The 20,560-nt window shown below is 40.0% G+C and overlaps 1 protein-coding gene across 22 annotated transcripts in view; it reads right to left on the minus strand.

Moving 5' to 3' along the window:
• LPIN2 (lipin 2) overlaps positions 1-20,560 on the minus strand; it is a 105,782-nt gene that overhangs the window by 11,353 nt on the left and 73,869 nt on the right. For 11 of the 22 annotated variants that reach the window (XM_077974900.1, XM_077974893.1, XM_077974895.1 and 8 more), the window contains 9 exons: positions 19,774-20,075; positions 12,438-12,545; positions 11,316-11,439; positions 10,924-11,001; positions 9,547-9,892; positions 6,245-6,344; positions 3,172-3,359; positions 976-1,069; positions 506-575 (listed from right to left, as the gene is read on the minus strand). In XM_077974900.1, the coding sequence (XP_077831026.1) occupies positions 506-575; positions 976-1,069; positions 3,172-3,359; positions 6,245-6,344; positions 9,547-9,892; positions 10,924-11,001; positions 11,316-11,439; positions 12,438-12,545; positions 19,774-20,075 (1,410 nt within the window). The remainder of the gene's footprint in view (positions 1-505; positions 576-975; positions 1,070-3,171; positions 3,360-6,244; positions 6,345-9,546; positions 9,893-10,923; positions 11,002-11,315; positions 11,440-12,437; positions 12,546-19,773; positions 20,076-20,560) is intronic. The other 11 variants (XM_028838054.2, XM_028838052.2, XM_077974907.1 and 8 more) reach the window with 1 other exon arrangement.

Genomic DNA, 20,560 nt, shown 5'->3' on the forward strand with positions numbered 1-20,560 from the left:
ATTTATCTATCTTTGGAAAATGTGGTCCTCATGAGCTAAGAGGACCAACTAGGCTGATGATGTCTTCTTGGTGGACAGATTAAAAACCAATTGTGAATTTGTATATAACACCATCTGCCCTAACCACACTGATGTCAAGCTTCTCTTGGCTACATCACCTTCTTCTTGCTGCTTCTTCCCATATTAACGGGAGAAAACGTTTTTTTCATTCATGTCCATATTTAACTTATGATTAGAAAAATCTCTCAACTTTTACAGACCATCAGAAACTAGTATTTATACCTACTAAAAGTGAAATAAAGAAGTGGCAGCCCTGCTAATTTCCTAGAGTTTGGGCATGAGATATTTTGAGTGGGTACATATGACTTTGATCTTTTATATTAAATATTTAGCTCAAGTAAAACTTTGACTAGTACCCAGGTCAGAAATATGCACACATGGATTTGTGTAAGTACTGGACGCAATGGATGCTTTCGGAAAGGCAGCAGATGGTGGATCGCCTCACCTTAGGCAAGCTCTTCTGGAATACTTGCAAGCTAAGGATCATGGGAGCTGCCAAAGCCCAGTTATAGTAACTGTGAGAAACAAAAATTGTGCAAAACCATTACACAGTGAAAGTGAGCAAGAGAGAAGGGGAGGGAATGGGGAAGGGAGAGAGGAGAGAAGTGACACATAAAATTGCTCATTCTTTTCAATAAAGATGATTAGCTAAATTTTTTGTCACATGAATCACAGCTTCAAGCACAACTTCTCTGAACAGAAAAGCCGTAAAATCTATCAAACAGAGTAACGTTTCAATGCTTCATTTAAAAATAAAATTGAAGCTTTACTTTCACTTCAAAGTCATTGCCCAGTGGCTAATTTATATGAGATGACAAGTTTTGTAAGAAGGGAAACTTTGATAAGTAACAGTTAAAAATGGCTTGTAAAAAAACGGCAAGAGTATTTAACAATTATAAAAGCTGGAGTATTTACCGATTATATATCCTTATTACAAGGTTAGGATTGTCTATAAGTCCAGGGTTTTCTGCAAATTCATGATAAGTAATGATATGCTCCATGAATTTTTCTGCAATGTAAAATAATAATCAATTTGGTTAGAGATTATATAAATCCCTATGAGATTATTATAATACTCTGTGCACTGCAGAAATTGCAGGCTAAAATCATCTTTCTAAAAAAACTAATTTTTGAATATTCATCAAAAGCAACATGTCAAATGCTTTTTTCCCCCAGGACAAGAAAGAACACTTCTTTTCTATTCTCCTTTTCCACTGTCTCCCAGTGAAAACAAACAAACTAGTAAAATGGGACACGCCAGAGACTTTCAAAAACATACATACAGATGTGGCTAGAGAGGGATGGAAGACAAACACAGACAGACAGACAGACACACACACACCCACACACACACGAAAACTCTTAAGTTCTATTCTCAGAGGAAGAAACTTTACTGGCAGGCAATGGCATAACTGGGGAATAATCTTACAGCTTTAGCAAGCTACATTATATCAAAACGTATCTTAAAATTGTTTGGGCCAGGCACAGTGGCTCATGCCTGTAATTCCAACACTGGGAGGCCAACGCAGGCCGATTACTTGAGGTCAGGAGTTACGGACTAGCCTGGCCAATATGGTGAAACCCCATCTCTACTAAAAATACAAAAATTAGCCAGGTGTGGTGGCACAAACCTGTAATTCCAGCTACTCGGGAGGCTGAGGCAGGCATGACAATCGCTTGAACCCAGGAGATGGAGGTTGCAGTGAGCTGAGATGGCGCCACTGCACTCCAGCCTGGGTGACAGAGCAAGGCTCTGTCTTAAACAATAAAAACAACAACAACAAAACACATATCTTACGATTGCTTGGAGAATTAAAAACAAACACACACACAAACCCTAGAATTAGGCTCACGGTCTGTGAAATAAATCCAGAGTGCTTACAGAGTGAATGAGGGCATCCCATGAATTTTTGTACCCTGTGCCTAAACCTGTATTCTCTCAGATCTAGGCTAACAGAGACACTGCTCACTTGGATTGTTTCTCCAGGCAATGTGTGTATTACTTACCTTTACTTCCCTTTCTGCCTCTTCCAATAAACTCTACCAGAGTACGTCACCAGTATTTAAAACAAAGGTGCAACTTTTATATTTTACATATTTTGTATTTCTCATTCCCTCGTATATAATTTTTTAAACTGAACATTTAGGAGGATTACAAAAAGAATGTGACCTATTTAACTTTGTCCCTAGAATGAACCACAGGCCATATCACACTTTAAATTTCTTGCAAAATATAAAGCAAACAAACAATGAAGAGACAGAGAAGACACATCATGAGCTTCCTGTGACCCTGGAAAGGAAAGACTTCAGGAACACATGGTCCTGAGCCTCTGGCCACACCGTCCGCCACATCATGCCTTCAGTTTCTCTAAGGGAAAGGGAAGACAAAAGATGACAGTAGTCATGGAAAGAAAATATTTCCTTAGAGGAAAATCAAACAGGGGCCACAGGCCAAACTGAGAAATACTAAGAAGAGTTCAGTTCAAAAAGGAAGGTTAAAAAAAAATGCTGATGAATTGAGGACAGATGCACACGGCACTCAGCCCAGCCTAAACGCGTCCTGACATCTCTGCTAAACTCCCTCTCGACTCCTGAGCAAGCTTTACTCTCGTGGGCCAACCCTCCAGCCTTATACAGGAAGTAATCCTCCTAATTTTTGCCAGAAAGACCCTTTACTCAGTGGACAATCAATTTCTACAACTTCAGGGCCCTATATTCATGTCTAAGGCCCAGTGCTTTCCAGAAGGGCAGCTGGGCCCCACTCCCACAAATGTTTCAGTAACTTTACAGACGGGAAAACTGGTGCAGTGTGATGATCCCACCCTGACGGCTCAGAAAACACGGCGGCCTGATAACTCCCAACCTCTTAATTTGAAATTAGAGCCTTTAAGGACACACTACCTCAAAGCCACCCCATAAACAGGTGTCAATGAAGACCTTAAATGAGGGTGTAAGGGTCTGACATTACAGAATATACCTGTTACCTGCACAAAATCACTAAAGAACTTACATATCCTGAAACGGCAGGATATTGCTTACATGGCAAGTTTTAACCAAGTGATGACCAGACTGCTCTCTGAAAGGAAGACGGGACACCGACACCCAACGTACCTTTTGAAATTTCTCCATTTTCACTGAGGCCCCCGCAAAGGGAGAGGGTAACGTCGGGCAAGTCCATGGCAGAATCTGAGAGACACTCAGTGCCGCTATCTGCAGCTGCGCTTCCCACAGACTGTGGGGACTGGGAGCCGGAGAGTGTGTCAGACTCAGGCCACTGCCTGGAGCCGGGCTCTGATTCACTGCGGGCAGGGGATGGGGAAAAAGATCTGCGTTATTACAACTCCTTGAATTCCTGGTTTACTGCATGGTTCTCTGGGGGCTCAAACCAAATAACACATCCCCTAAAAAGAACAGATGGACCTACAATCAGGCATAACTTTTCTTAGGTAGGGTTTAGAATTGTATCATAAATGACATTAAAGATAACCTAATATAGTACTAGTGAGAAAGTAACTGTGAATATAGTAAATACGTCACAAAATCACTACGGTCATTCACAATAATGCAAACATTTCAACTATGGCCTTTCTGATTTTTAATTAAAGGAGTAAAATAGTTATAAGTATTTATTTACATTTCCATGATGAAAATGACAGGGTAATTAAGAAAATCTGATGCTTGGAAACCTTTGATCCTAACGTCCTAGAAAAAGCTGTGGCACTTTACACATCCTGTAGAAAATTACTGTAGTCCAAGGTTATATTCTTTAAAAACTAAGGCTTTCCTAAGTTCGCCTGTCACCTCACAAAGAAGGAAGGGGAAATTCAACGAGCAAATTCTCCAGGGGCAAGACCCACCCAGAAAAAGAAACGCAGTGAGAAATAAACTGGATATCCGTAACTGTCCTTCCAGGAGCTAAAGGTGAGGTTCCTGAGTATTTTCATTTTTCAAGATAAGGCACAGAAGCCAGGTTTCAGAAGGTGATCAAGGGAAACCTTATGCAATGAAGTGCAAATATGAGAGCGAACAATCACGAACGGCACAGCATCTTAAGTCTCACGGTCACCAATGCTTACTACTCTATACCCTTTCAACAGGTATTTCAGCTCACATTTGAGATATTGAGAATTTTCAAATTCACTTATTTTATTCAAAAATCCAGGATTTTTCATATTGATTTAAAACAACAATGACCCAGCGGTTTACTCGCTCTTTCCAACAAATCTCATCTTCGAGCAGTAGGTGGCAGCAGACTACAGATATGTTGTAACTAAACAGTTTCAAAAGCTGTTTTGCATTTGAATCAACAAAAAAAATTCAGGTTTTTGGATATTTTTTTCTCTTAATAGCAATGCACACTCACACCCACAAGATTGAGATTAACTGGACTGACAGAATGTTCTCACTGGAAACAGAAAATCAGCAGAACTGTTGTTATACTGGAGGTAAGGGGCAAGGGCCAACCCTTCTGTGTTCACCGCACCTGTGTCCTCTTTCTCTGGGGCACACGGCAAGGCCCGCCTGCAGTCAGGTGTGGCCACGTGAGCACATGACCAAGCCGTGAATAAGGGATACGTGGTGCCCCTCCCCAGGGGCCCTCTCCTATGCGATGCTCATTCCTTTCTCTGCTGCCCGTAAACTCTGGACTGAGACCCCATGGGGATGGGAGAGCCTCAAGGTGAAAGGAGCCTGTGTTCCTGAATCCCTATGGGCAAGGCCTCCCCTGAAACACCAACGCAGCACGTTCTCACAGGGGCAAGAAACAAAATTCCATCGCGGTAGGCCAACAAGATCAGGGGTTCCACCTCTACAGCAATTAGTGTCACCCCAACCAGTAACAACATCTACAAATGTGGGGATGCCATCTGACTCAGGATGCCACCGAATACAAAAGTGTGTGATTTATACTAAAGTTCAGTGATAATTACCAATATTGTAAATTTGGTAATGAAGATGGTAAGGATCACGACATGACTATGCTTATATGGATTACAAGAGTCTCACTCACTATCTTTAAATATTTATGAAATGTTTCAAGAAGTAGTTAATGAGGTAAGAAGCTTCCTTAGCGCATGGACAGTGACTGTGAACAGGTAAATTACAGTAGTGTGGAGTAAGATATCACCACCTTAGTTACTCTCCTCACTTTTTAAAAGAGAAACTAAGACATATACTTAAAGAATACCAATATAAATGATTAAGGCCTGGGAAATGTGGGGAAAAGGTGGTAATTCTATGACAGCTTATATTTGAACTTTCCTACTGTTAAAGCCGCTTCAGTTTTTTCACCTTCAAAAAATCCAACTATTACTTCAAATGAAGTAGATATGTTGAGATAAATTTAGGACAGAGCTAGAAAGGAGTTTTAAGAACTTTCCCAAAATACCTGTAAACAATTTAAATAGCCTTATGTCAATCCCATCTTTCTATTCCAAATAAAAAACAAAATATACTTTTCAGTAATTCATTACAAGTGTTTAATTATGTGTGCCTATGGCTCGGTATATTCAAGTCACATTTTCCATGGAGAAAAGCTGTTTTTTTGTAACCACAGAGTAACAGTTTAATAGAATTCTCCTAAGATTGGAAATGAACTTGGGCAGGCAGTCCAAGTGTATCATATTTGAGGCTCTTATATGAATTAATTCAAAGGGAAAATGTTGCAGGACAGTGAGGGAGGCTGGGTGACAGCTGTGGGGCTGCAGGGCATGTGGGGAGCACGGGCGGCTGGGGCAGCGCCTCACCAGACCCAGACCCGGCTCAGAAAAGGCTCAGGATCTCAGACGCCAAAGGAGTAAAAGCCTTCTTTGGAAAACATTTTCAAATAAAGATGTGTTTCTTTTAAAACACATAATAAAATAAATGCTAAAAACTTTCCCCAAGCATGTTGAGTTTGTATTAACCACTACAGGAAAAGCGAATCAGAAGTCATATACCCTTACGTAGGTTTAACTAGTATCTCTCCTCATTGTATTGAGAATGTCTTCATAAGTAATTATTAATTTCAAGTCACTATATTGAAATAACACATGAACTATTTCTAAATTTTCCAAAACCTGAAGCTATCATCACATTTAGCTAAAGGATACCATCATCTTGTTCTTTTTTCCTGAGATAAAATGTTTTACTCTAGAAATAATTAGACTATTTCAGAGCTGTCCTTCAATAAAAAGGACCACTCTACCTTTTAGGGAAATAAAGAGCTGCAACTTCAGGTTCTAGACCCTTTAAGTCATCAAGGTAAATATCATCAGGTCCTTGGTGCTGGCTTCTTTTGTGAACACCTGTTTAAAAAAAAAATCAGAGGTAAGAATTTAGTTATTCTTCATTTACAGTTTTGCAAAACACACACAGGTTTGCAAACAGTAAGACTGACAAGCAGGATTTGAATAGGGTTTTAATTTTATAGGTGTCAACCAACCTTTTTACTTAGGTTGGTTCTCAGCCATCCATGCCAATAGAGGAGAAGTTCAGTGCTTCATACACATACTTTGATTTTACTTATTTTCTCACTTGCTGTTAATTGAGTAATACTAGCCCCTAAATAATTTATATTTTAATGGTGAAGTCTTTTTTATATTTATAGGTAAGAACAAGCATGACCAAACTTAAGGCAACGACCTGCATTGGGAACGAGGGCATTACTCTAAAACCATGAAGGGAAGGTTGTCTGGGCACAGGATATTCACATGGTGCCCAAGTATCCACCCTGCGTTACCTTCTAACTACAAAAGGACAAAAAACACTTCACAATGGATAGATGCGGCAGATAACATCTTAAATAATCACGTTCAGCATTACTATTAGTGGTCATCACGAGATACAATATGAGTACCCAATATATGCAATAAAGTGATCTGCAATTCAAATAATAACTCTAAGCCTCTAGACCTGTACTGCCCACTCTAGTGACCACCAGCCACATGTGGGTACTGAGCATTTAAACTGTTGCTAAAGTGAGGTAAACAAAATTAAGATACTTCATTAATAATTTTATATTGATTCCACAGTAAAATTATATTTTGGATTTATTGGCTTAGATGAAATATATCACTAAACTTAATTTCACCTTATTTTACTTTCTTAAAATCGGCAATGAGATGATTCAAAATGACACGTGATTCATATTCCATTTCCAGTGGGCAGTATGTTCTAGAGCTAACTACCAGTTAAGAAAATACAGGAATGTCACCTTCAAAAAAACAGACAAATCCAGGACACGAAAGAGCCTGGAAGACACTGGCTGGGCTCTTTAAAAGGTTACTATTACGGGTGTAGAGTGGGTATGAGTATATGAGAGAGCGTTCTAAAATAAAAAAGATCAATTAAAAGAAACATAAAAATCAAATGCAACATGTGAACCCTGATGTGATTTTGGCTTGGGAAACAGGCCAGCTAAAAAAATATTCTTGGTACAACTAGGGAAATGTAAACATGAATTCTTCAAGATGACATTAGTACTGGGACAATGCAGAGAATGTTCACATTCTTAGAAGGTATATCCTGGCATATTTAAGAATGAAATGTCATGCCTGCAATTTGTTTTCAAATGTTTTATTAATAAAACACTGCATGTGGATGAATGGAGAGATGTAGGGAGAGAGGGGTTGAGAAGGAGAGAGGGAGGGCAAAATGTAGAATAAAAAGTAGAGGGGAAAAAGAATGAGGCCAAAGAATAGTAAAAACCACTCAGGGTTCCTGTCTCTAGTCAGATCCTGCACTGTGTGCTAAAGAACAAGGGTCATTAGTTCCAAAAACAAAGCATTTATCCTAAAAGAACCGGATTTCCCTCCTTAACATCTCTTAGAGCAGAACAAATGGCTACAGGCCTTTGGTGGAAGAGCAGGTGCCAAGTTAAGCCACCATTAGCTAGATGGTTGGATTTGACCATGAACACTTTCATAGTCACATTCTTTCATTTTGGATAAATTATTTCTGAGTGACCTTGAAGGTCCATACCTGTAGTAAATATGTATTCAGTTGGTTTATAATTACCTAATATTTGGCGCTAGAATTTTTTTTTTTTAAGTGAAATAGGTAGCTGGCTATATATGATGTTGGGTAATTTTAGGGAAGGTTTCACACTTTCCTAAAAATAGGATCCAAGGCCAGGATTCTGAGTATGTCTGTTCTGACTCTTACTGTACCGAGTAGTGATGGTTGGCTTTTTATTTTCAAATAGTAAGGATGTTCTGATTAAACTTGTGTTCCAAAAGTGAGGAAGAACTGTTAAACCAGCAGTTGGATGTTTTCGTTACCTATTTTATTTTTTTTTGAGACAGAGTCTCATTCTGTCACACGGATTAGAGTGCAGTGGTGCAATCACAGCTCACTGCAGTCTTGACCTCCCTGGGCTCAGGTGATTAGAATAATTTTTAAGGTAATTTTTATTATTATTATTTTTGAGACAGGGTCTGGCATGGGGTGGCGTGATCTTGGCTCACTGCAACCTCTGCCCCAGGGCTCAAGCGATCTTCCCACCTCAGCTTGGGTGGGACCACAGACAACGCCACTATGCCAGGCTCAGTTTTCCATGTTTAACAGAGACAGGGTTTCACTGTGTTGCCCAGGCTGATCTTGAAATCCTGAGCTCAAGTGATCTGTCCGCCTCGGCTTCCAAAGTACTGGGATTACAAGTGTGAACCACTGCACCTAGCCTTCTACCTATTTTAAAGGGAAATAATCAGCACAAGAGATCACATCCTCATAATTAGTATGCGTTTACTTTTATCCAATATTACTGCTAAAAACCTACCTAATTTAGCCTCAACTAAGAAGATGTTTCAAGTGAAAACATTTTTTCTCTATTCTAATTTTTTAAGATTCTACTTCACTTTACTGACATACCTAATCAATAAAGTGGTTAATTTTACTCACCAATTGATTACAACTCATTATTTATTTTCTCAGTAAATGCTTCTCAAGAACCCACTGAGTAGCAACAGTCGGGAGACAGGAGTGTAAAAGTCAGGCCCTGCTCCAACTGGACTTTCCAGGGGGACGCCATGCAAAGCAATTGTAAGAAAGTGAGTGATGGGCCTGGGCACGGTGACTCACACCTGTAATCCTAGCACTTTGGGAGGCCGAGGCGGGCAGATCACCTGAGGTCAGGAGTTCGAGACCAGCCTGGCCAACATGGTGAAATGCCATATCTACTAAAAATACAAAAAATCAGCTGGGGATGACGACGTGTGCCTGTAACTCCAGCTACTCAGGAGGCTAAGGCAGGAGAACTGCTTGACCCCAGGAGGCAGAGGTTGCAGTGAGCCAAGATCACGCCAATTGCACTCCAGCCTGGGCAACAAGAGCAAAACTCCAGCTAAAAAAAAAAAAAGAAAAAGAAAAAGAAAAAGACAAAGAAAGTGTGCGATGGGTTTTGACTGGTGAGTACAAATACAGAGGCACCCATCACATGTTATGTGGAACACTGAAATAATGTGCCATCTAATTTGAGAGTACCTGGAGCCAAATTAAACAAATGATTACCTTTCTTCTTTGACGGCGAGTCTACTTTAGCTGCCGGTTTGGATTCTGAGGGCGCCTCCGCTAAGGTTGGGTTGGGAAGGTGGTCTGCATCTAACATAGATGAAATCTGAGGACTCTCAAGAGGAGGTTCGAGAAGCTCTGCCACAGACGTTGGGTCACTCATCTGTGTACCCAGGGCTCTCGGTCTGGGCTTCACTATGGTACAGACAGTGTCTTCCATGGAAGCATCCTTCTCAACTTCACTTATGAGGCTGTCCTCACTGGGAATTACCCGAAAATGGGTATTTTCTGATGGTGTAATTGTAGCTGTCCTAGGATGATGGTCAGATCGTTCTCTTTTGCTGACCTAAAAAAGTTAAATTATTTAAAAATTAAACTACTTTCAGGGTATTTGTTAGAATCTGGCAATGTGTTCATTCTATTTTTAACTTAACACATTCATTAAATATCTTACTTTGTAACATGTAAAAATTCCATAATAAAGTGAGAAAAACTAATAATTGCATTTTGCTCAATATCGTGATACTTATAAATGTTCTGGCCAGGCACGGTGGCTCACGCCTATAATCCCAGCACTTTGGGAGGCCAAGGCAGGCAGATCACTTGAGGTCAGGAGTTTGAGATTAGCCTGGCCAACAGGATGAAATCCTGTCTCTACTAAAAATACAAATATCATCCAGGCATGGTGGCAGGGGCCTGTAATCTCAGCTACTCAGGAGGCTGAGGCAAGATAATTGCTTGAACCCGAGAGATGGAGGTTGCAGTGAGCCGAGATGGCCCCACTACATTCCAGCCTAGGTGACAGAGCAAGACTCTATCTCAAAAAAAAACGTATACATTAAATGTTCTACTGAAAAGTTATACTGGAGAAGACTGAGGAAACTGACAATTTTCAGTTACTAAGAAGTAAAAAATACTCATTTTGGCGGAGAAAACTTAATGAAAATTTAGCCCTCCTTGGACCACATTAAGGCTCTGTTAAAACAGTGTAAAAGTGGCAAGTCTAAATTCGATCACAAATGTAAACAAAATGTATGTTTAAAAAACCTAAATTCAACAGAAGATCTAAACATTGTCTCTCTCAAGAAATTTATCTTCCCAGTTCTTTCTTCTTTCATTATGAGCTGGCAAAAAAAGGTTTAACAACTTCTTGTTTAAAATTTCAGTGCTGGCTGGGGATGGTGGCTCACACCTGTAATCCCAGCACTCTAGGGAGGCCAAGGCAGAAGGATCTCTTGAGCCTAGGAGTTTGAGATCGGACCAAGCTGTTATAGTGAGACCTTGTCTCTACAAAAAATAAAAACTAAAAAATTAACTGGGTGTGGGAGCACACATCTGCAGTCTCAACTACTTGAAAGTCTGGTGCGGGAGAATCACCTGAGTCCAGGAGGTTGAGGCTGCAGTGAGCTTTGGCTGTACCCACTGCTCTCCAGCCTGGGTGACATAGCAAGAACCCTGTCTCCAAAAAAATAAAAAAATGCAGTGTGAAAATTTTAGTTTAAGGTGTCTTTTAAAATTTCCTTATAATAATCGACAATCATTATTATTCAGTAAATAGAAATATACACAAAATACTGCTGAATTCCTTCGGTTGCAAATATATAGTCCAAACGTTACAAAAAATGTTAACTTTGAATTTACTTTTATGACATGAGAGCACTATCATTTACATTCACGAGAGCTCAGTCAGAAACTGCCTCCTTTACTGGGTGGAGGGAGTCTTCACTTGTTTAATCAGACACTTTCCACAGGCAAGTAAACCCTAGTACCTTGGTGGACTCTGGGAATCCGCCCCATGTCCACTCCATGTGAGACTCTGATCGGAGCAGGCTCTCAGCAGGTTTCACCTCCAGCTCGGAATCACTCTTAGGACACACCGTCTGGGGATAGGTGCTGCAAACAGAACAAAGACACATGATGACTTGAAAGTCGGGATACCTTCAGTGTTGCTGAGCCTGACAGATGAAAAAAAACAAATGTGAATATATCGACTTTATCCTGCATATATAAAAACTCCACGGAAGGGAAGATCGAGTATTTCTTCCACCTGAGTTCTTTAATAATACTAAAAATGACATCAACTAGTACTTAAGAGGACTTACCAGGTCCTTTGTAAACACTGCATATTCATAATCTCATTTGCTTTTCACAAGAAGTCAATGAGAAGGAAGATAATTTTGTAGGCTAAGGAAGAGCAGGCAAATTAACATAACACCCGAGGATTTGATTGCAGAATAAACAGTTATGGCTATACTTTTTTTTCCACTATATTATTCAGTTACAGCCAACAGTTGACACTAAAAGATGAGAATTTTTAACAATTGTAGATGAGTGGGCACAATGTCTCATGTCTGTAATCCCAGTGCTTTGGGAGGCCAAGATGAGAGGATCACCTGAGGCCAGGAGTTCAAGAATAGCCTGGGCAAAATAGCGAGACTGTCTCTACAAAAAATTTAAAACTTAGCTGAGCACAGTGGTGCATGCCTGTAGTCCCAGTTACTCAGGAGGCTGAGGCGGGAGGATCACGGGAGCCCAGGGGTTTAAGGCTGCAGTGAACTATGAGTGTGCTACTGCACTCCAGCCTAGGCAACAGATCGAGACCTTGTCTCTACTAAAAAGAAAAAGAAAAAGAAAAAAAAAAAAACTGTAGATGGCTAAATTCCATGCTGATTATACAGATCCACAACTGGCCAACACTGTTAGAGTCAGATCAAATTTAGAAATAAAATAATCATTGAGAGAAAAGATTCATATTTATGTTAAAAGTAAACATTCAGTTCCTCGGCTGTGTGAGAGAAACAGGAAATATCATTACTATAGATTAACAGAAAAGCTAATTAATACATCCTCCTTCCTCTTTCAAGAAACCAAGAAATTTCAAAGATACTTACGTCTCTAAAGGGGACCAATCTCCGTCGGATAAGGGGTAATGATCCCCAGAATGGAAAAGCAAAGGCTCTTTACATTCCTCTTCTTTCAAGGAAGCATTTGAAGATCCTCTATGAAAGGAGAAACCAAAGAAAGGCAGGAACGATGATATTCTTGTCAGCTTTAAAAGATCCCCCAAACCTACTGATACTACAAACAATAAAAATGAAGAGGGGTAAATGATGACTAACTCTCTTTAAAATATATGAAGGAGAAGGGGGGATACACCACTGCCACCCACTATAAAACACCACAATCACTATTCACATGTGGAATGAATAGGGGGAGGACAAAAGAGAAATGTGATTTCTTTTTTCCATCCCTTAAGTGATTCAAAGGCTAAAAGAAAACTAAGGCTTTATGACTATTTCATTCAATCCTTACAAAATGAGGTAATATTTCATTGTAGATATTAAGTAATCAAGGATCCAGAGAAATTTAGTAACTTGCTCAAAGTCAAAAAGCCAGGAAGTAGTTGGATTCAAAACAAGTAAGCCCTTATTCTTTCCATTGCTCTCCCCTTTCTACTGAATGCATTTGAAAATGTATGAATATTAGCTAAAGACAATATCTATGGCTCAAAATTTTAAAAATACCCTAAACTCTTAAAACCTCAGGACTAATTTTCTTCTTTGTTTGGCCCAAGGATTATCTGAGGTTTCCTTTACTTGGAATCTACAAGATGTGAAGATGTGAGGAAGACGATACAAAAATGACAAATGCTTTTAAGATGCATAAAAGGACCTTGGGTAGGGGGTTGCACTAATGCTAATAAGGTTTTAATCAATTTACCTGTTGGTTTCTTAAATTTGCAGAGTTACTATAACTACCTTGCCATATAACCTTGAAAACATCCCTCAGAAGCACTGTGGGCCCCCGTTTTCATCTTTAGTTGGAATTTATCATTTGTCCTGTCTACTTTAGAGTCAATGTGAGAGTTACATGGTGTAGCATGTTGAAATCTCTGAAAAGTAAAAAGAAAGGCACAAAGAAAAACTCTGGCTGGGCACAATGGCTCATCCCAGCACTTCGGGAGGCCGAGGCAGGTGGACCACGAGGTCAGGGGTTCAAGACCAGCCTGGCCAAGATGGTGAAACCCTGTCTCTACTAAAAATACAAAAATTACCCAGGTATGGTAGCAGGCACCTGTAATCCCAGCTACTTGGGAGGCTGAGGCAGAGAATTGCTTGAACCCAGGAGGCGGAGGTTGCAGTGAGCAGAGATCACGCCACTGCACTCCAGCCTGGGTAACAGAGAGACTCCATCTCAAAAACAAACAAAACTTTGCAAAGCATAAAGTGCCATATTATACGAGTTTAAAGGCTTCTTATAGACAATTCAATGTTTTAATAGGACAGATAATAAATGTAAATGAGAATATCCACACTTAGTTTGCTGGACTAAAAACAGGGATAGAAAACCAGGTTATTTTTTTAACGTTACTTTTCTTCCTTTATATCTTTTTTTTTTTTTTTTTTTTTGAGACGGAGTCTCGTTCTGTCGCCCAGGCTGGAGTGCAGTGGCACGATCTTGGCTCACTGCAAGCTCCGCCTCCCGGGTTCACGCCATTCTCCTGCCTCAGCCTCCCCAGTAGCTGGAACTACAGGCACCTGCCACCGCGCCCGGCTAATTTTTTCTATGTTTTAGTAGAGACAGGGTTTCACTACATTAGCCAGGATGGTCTCGATCTCCTGACCTCATGATCCGCCCGTCTCGGCCTCCCAAAGTGCTGGGATTACCAGCTCTTCCTTTATATCTTAATTTAACATACTCTTATTTACCACTAACTGTGACATGTTAATAGTTTTTCCATATAGCTTAATCTTTTAATTTAAGGTTTTCCTAACTCTGATCTTCTCTTCTCTAGGGCCTTACTCCGGCATACCACTCATTCAAGGGGAGAAAACTTATGCCTGAGAAAGACATCTAGGAAAAAGTACTCTATTTTTCAATAAAGGAATATCAAAAGGCAAATTTTCCCTTGAGAAAGGGAAAATCAGGTTTGTGAATGGTCCTTATTTGCCCACTCCGAAAGGACACATCAGCTTCAGCCATCACTATCCATATGTGAAAGTGGTCTGAAAAGAACCACGCTAAAGTCACACAAATTTCTAACCGAAATTTTTATATTACAAATATTTTACTTACTGGATCATGTTTCACTGCAGTATAAAAGGTAAGCCAAGAAGAATTCAGCAAAGCTAACAGGATTTAGTAAAATATTGAAACAGCAATCAGGTACCACCTGAATACACAGCCCCAGGAAGACAAGAGATGGCCTTTTTTGGTCATATCCTGACAAAAATACAGCACCATTAGTCTAGGCCCACTACAGTGACAGAAAAGTTTTATGTTGAGATCCCTTTCAGTCCTAAGATTCTTTTATTGAAACAGGAATTCTAGAAACCTGTTATGAAGTTTCAAAACGGCAGGTATGCCTTAGAACAGGGACCTGCAAAGCAAACCATGACAGAGTAACAAACTAAGCACGTAGCATGAGGCTACAGTGGAGCGCACATAGTAGAACGTGAAGACAACAGCACAAGACTGATTCTCTTTGTAAAACACAGGAGTGCTAGTACATCAGAACTGAGCAAAAGAGGTAAACGGTGACTTTCCGTCAGGGCTGGGGGCTCGGAGGCTGAGGTTCACAGCCAGTGTGAACATGGCACTCCAGCCCTCACAGATGTGCTACAACATCACATCTTTCAAATTCCGCATCATTATCTAAGCCTAACATTTTTCCAATTCAAAAGCTAACAGAGATTACATGGATGTATATGACTGCCAAAATGCAGTGACCCGCACACTTGCAGTCTGTGAATACTGCTGCGTGTAAATTATATCTCAGTTTTTTTTAAGTGAGAAAAAAAATCAATTGAATGCTAAAATAGCCTGAATTATTTATGTGGGATCAATTTTAGGTGCAACATGAATTTTAAACTATTTCACTGGTAGTATGTAATAGATAAATGGGGTTGACCATAACCAAAGATCACTAACTCTGTTAACAACATCTAGCGGCAACCTTAGCACAGTACTAGTCAATGAATTTCAGCGTGGCTAATGATCTCAGTTGGCACTTGGATACAGAGCATTTCCCATAAAACAAATGGAGCCCTGCAATACTTCTCTCTGTGTTCTGTGTCAGAAACGAAGGAGAGAAAAGGCAGGGAGCATCTGTAAGATCCATGTCACTCTGAGTATCTACACTCACCCCAGAAGAACATGGAGGGTTCTCTAGAAGCCAGTATTGGCCAGCAGATGAAGTATGCAGATCATCAGAGCAGTAGGTACGATCTGTGAAAAGTCTTAGACTCCCTGGATTTAGCTCCCAGATACCACTTTTTAAGTAGGTCTGCTTTAGTGGATTACAAGTTGAGACTCCTTTCTGCTGGTCTGATATTGAGCCTCCATTTTTGCTATTGCTTGGTATTTGAAATATTTCCATCAGTGGCATGTTTCATATATTTGCACTCAAGATTATGCTAGAACACCATCCAATATGCAGAGTCTCTTCCCTCCAAAAGGCTACACATGCCTAGGTGCAATGTTTTTAATCTCTCTCACACACACACACATCCGTCCATCCTCTAGAAGGACAAACAAGGCTTCTGTTATATTTAAGCCTAACGCCCATCTTTAGGAGGGGAGGGAGACTTAGTAGGTACAGTTTAAACAAAGCCCTGTATAGTTTAAAGCTCTCCAATTTCCAGAAATGAGTTTCTTCCAGCTGTGCTATAGCAATCTGCTTTAAAAATGATTCCCTCTTCCATCTGCCTCCTTCAAGGAGCCTCAATTAACCTTAATTCTATTATCAACAAAATTCTTGAAAAGTAAAGAGTTTAAACGAAATGCCATTTGTCAAAACAAAAGAGAAACCTATTTTGTGCATTTATCTTCTCTGGAAAAATAATTTCTTTTCTAAATGGTAGGGGCTGAGGAGAATATGCTATAGGAAAGCTGCAAATTCCTCAATGCCACAGAATTCCTAGTCCTGACAACTGCAAAGGCAATTGACTTCCTATTCTTTTTCTCTTAGATTCGGAACACGTTGTTTCATATGCTGTTAATGACCATAAATAGCTTCCCTCAAATAATGTTAGAGTTTAGGTGCTGGGCTGACAGGGGCCTTGTGAAGGCCTCTTCCATCCTCTCACTTTATAGATTAAGAAACCAAGGCCCTGAGTGATGAAGAGGCCACTGTTCTACAATCTATAATGGGCCCAGTCTGTCTACCTTTTAGCTCAGTGCTCATTTCAGAATACAACCTGAATTTTCACAGATGTTTACATTTTGTTTTCTTTTTTTAAAGTCCTAATTTCTGTTGGCGGTATTATTTAAGCAGATTCTATTTTAAGGAAATTTCAGGGAAGAGTTCCTCCAGGTGGCAGCATCTACTATTCCATGGTAACCTAAAGAAAAAGCAAACCACCAACCTCCTGAAAATGACTGCAAGCCCCTAGCTTACACGTGTTGTGACATGCCTGCTTACCAAGCCAGCAAGGCGCTGGCTTAAGAGATAGGCTGGCAGCCATTCACACCTGTCAACCAAATCAGTACACAGTGGATACAGCCTTTCACACCATCTGGAAAAACAAGGTATGTACTAATATTTCTGCAATGCATTGGCTTACAATATTCATTTACAAATTCCTTTAGAATAATGATTCTTGTACAATTTAGTAGGGAACTTGGCATATGCTTTAGAAATATTTTTTTAATTCCCAAGCTATAGGTTGTTCAGGAATTCTCAACTTTGCTCTATTATGTCTAACAAAGGACACACGTCAACAAAATTTTAAGGCAAAAGCATTACTTCAGTGCTCTTTTTGGTAGATCTTAGAAGAATTTTAGTTGGTAAAAATATTTTCAGGAACGAAGCACTTCTGGGAGCATTACAAGGCTGATCCTAATAAAATTTAAGATGTGTAAGCATTTCAAGTTTTTCTCAAAAGAATACATGTTTCTTGCCCAATCTATACATTTTACTATACATAAGACAAAACTTTTAAAGGAATTTATATATATATATATACACACACACACACACAAACATATATATTATTTTTTTTAAAGATGGAGTCTTTCTCTGTCACCCAGGCTGGAGGGCAGTGGTGTGATCTCGGGTCACTGTAACCTCTGCCTCCCAGGTTCAAGTGACTCTCCTGCCTTAGCCTCCCGAGTAATTAGCCTGCCACCACATCCAGCTAATTTTTGCATTTTTAGTAGAGATGGGGTTTCACCATGTTGGCCAGGCTGGTCTCCAACTCCTGACCTCAGGTGATCCTCCCACCTTGGCCTCCCATAGTGCTGGGATTACAGGCACGAGACACTGTGCCCGGCCTTTTTATAATGTTTTTAATATTCCTGAAGTCAAGCAGTAGAAAAGTAAAAATTCTCATACTTTATTCTCCTACAGAAGAGAAGGACAAATAGCCTTTAAAAGACTGAAAGAAGGAAGGTAAAGGACAGGAAGAGTCTCTTTTTAAGAAATTCTGGTACTTTTTATCAGCTTAAATTTCTTTGGGAATCGATGATATATAAAAGTAGAGTTCAGAACATTTATGAAGAAACTCTTCTCGGCTAGTATTTTGACACTGACAAAAAAAATTACCGAAATTTATTGATTCATTCAGGATTTTAAAATTTTGTAAATATAGTGTACTCTGGTTTGTAGAGCTTAACATACTTTTCCACTATTGCTTTCCATCTTTTGTTGTTTAGTTCTATTGGAGGAATTCTGCATTCTATCAGAACTGAAATCAAAGTGTTCTATATATTCAGTGCAGGGGGAGTAAGAGAGAACACCACAGACATGACAGCTAGTGAGCAATAAAACAAGAGGAGTAGAAAACAGTTTCATGAATTAAAAATGGCTGTTACTTATAATATCGAATTGTAAAAAATTACTATCAAATGTAGATGTTTAAGATTTAAAATCTAGGTTTCAAAATTTTAGAAAATGAAGTTTTATAAAAAAGGGATTATACTATGTTATTCATTAATGCAGTATAATTATAATATACTAATACTATATTAATTAACATTTTTTGCTGGGCTCAGTGGTTCATGCCTGTAATATCAGCACTTTGGGAGGCTGAGCCGGGAGGGTTGCTTGAGGCCAGGAATTTGAGACCAGCCTGGGCAACACAGCAAGACCCCATCTCTACAGAAAATTTTTTAAAACTAGCCCAGTATAGGGGTAAGCACCTACAGTCCTAGCTACTTGGGAGGCTGAAGTGGGAGGACTGCTTGAGTTCGGGAGTTCAAGGTTACAGTGAGCTATGATAGCACCACTGCACTCCAGCCTGGGCAACAGAGGGAGAATCTGTCTCAATTAAAAAAACAAAACAAAACAAAGCATATTTTTTTTTCCTGATTTGACCCATTTAAAACAAAAGACTGGCAAATAAAACACATACTAGATTGAGATAGAGTTTATCCTTGATATATATTTGGTTTCCAGAACTAGAGAAAGAAATTATTTCCCTCTATTCTAGGATGAAAAACACTTGAACGGCACTGTTTTCCAGGAAGTAGGGTGTGACCTCTTTTCAGCAGATGGGGTGAAAACACACAAGTGGACCAGCAGCTCCCTCCACAAATAAAGAGTCTGGAAATGCAGGGCCACTTGTGGGCAGCAGCTTCTTGTCCAGTAGTCACCAATAAAGAGAATCCCCACCATGGTCCTAGTGCCAAGGTGGCCACTGAGTGGAACAGGCGAAAGAAAACGGAATCTTGAATGAGAAAATGTGTTCTACTCCCAACTGTTACCTTTCAACCCCAAGCAGTGCTGACATGAAAAACGGCATATAATGAGCTCTTCTACAGAGCAGGTAAACAAGCAGCGATCAAGATTGCTCACATAAAAAAAACCAAAACTCCTTCCTTTTCAATTCCAATAAAACAAAACTCAACTCCTCAGGAAAAAGACACCAAGCCTAAGGCCACTGGGTAGGGAAATTCCAGAGATGACATTGTGTCCAACTGTATCTGCTCACCCAGGGGCAAATCACTAATTCAGATCTTTTGACTTAGAACTTATTTGGCTCCTGGAAACTTTTTTATGGAAAGAAACACACAACCAGTCTGCTACAAATGACATTTCCGTAGCGTATTTGTAGAATAGTTGAAAGGAACAAAGAAACTGCCTTTGCTGCTGGATTCCACAATAAACTGTAAAGGGAGAAAACAAGCCCAAACCTCACACTGTATATCCATAAAAAACTGGCAGCTCCTGGCTTCGCATGAACTCTAGGTACCAGCATAAGACCCTTCCCAGGCTGAGAGCCCTACCGTGCTGCCTGGGCCCCCTTGTCATCATCGGAGCTCACGCCTACATCACATGTGTCTTCTGCGGCAGGAGAGGTGGCCTGCTCTTCCTTCTTACTGTCCTGTTTGTATTTCTTTCTCCTTCGTTTTTTCTTTTTCACAGAACTTGGAGTAAAAATTGTCTCTGTTTCCAAGACGTGTGAGATGTCTGAACTCTGAGATGGTGTTTCATCTCCACCCGATTTCACCAAAGGGGTGTCAATATCTTTAAAGAACTGATCTTCAGTAGGAATTGGTGAGGTGGCAAGGTAAGCAGGAAGCTTTTCCTTAAGGAGAATGGAGAAAGAAAAGTTATCCATGACAAACTCGACAGTGAATTAAAGCAGTAATATATTGGATACATAAATTTTCACGGTGGTAAAAAAGAAAAATACATATTCCCTAAAGGCAAGAAAGTCCCACTGAACTAAGGAATTGTCTACTGTACTCTGAGGAGGTCTTTCCCTTGTGAGGCAGCTAAGTGCTAGCCCACCTGGGAACAGGTAACTGAGTCTGTCTGAAGGAACTGACACACCAAGTCAGCATGGAACACCCCAAAGCCATAATGAAAGCTAAGCCCACTAAATTATTCACAAAGCAAAGATCAAAGCAGCAACAACAATCTCACGAGGTGTTACAAAGGACTCTTCTCAAGAACTCACACAGAACATTCAGAACAGGACAAAGTAGAAGGCAGAGATTAAGGACACTGCATCAGACAAAGGGCAGCAGGACAGGTGAGTGATGTGAGGATGCAGTGATACAGAGTGGC

Source organism: Macaca mulatta, chromosome 18, assembly GCF_049350105.2.
Source record: "Macaca mulatta isolate MMU2019108-1 chromosome 18, T2T-MMU8v2.0, whole genome shotgun sequence".
NCBI classification, from domain to species: Eukaryota; Metazoa; Chordata; class Mammalia; order Primates; family Cercopithecidae; genus Macaca; species Macaca mulatta.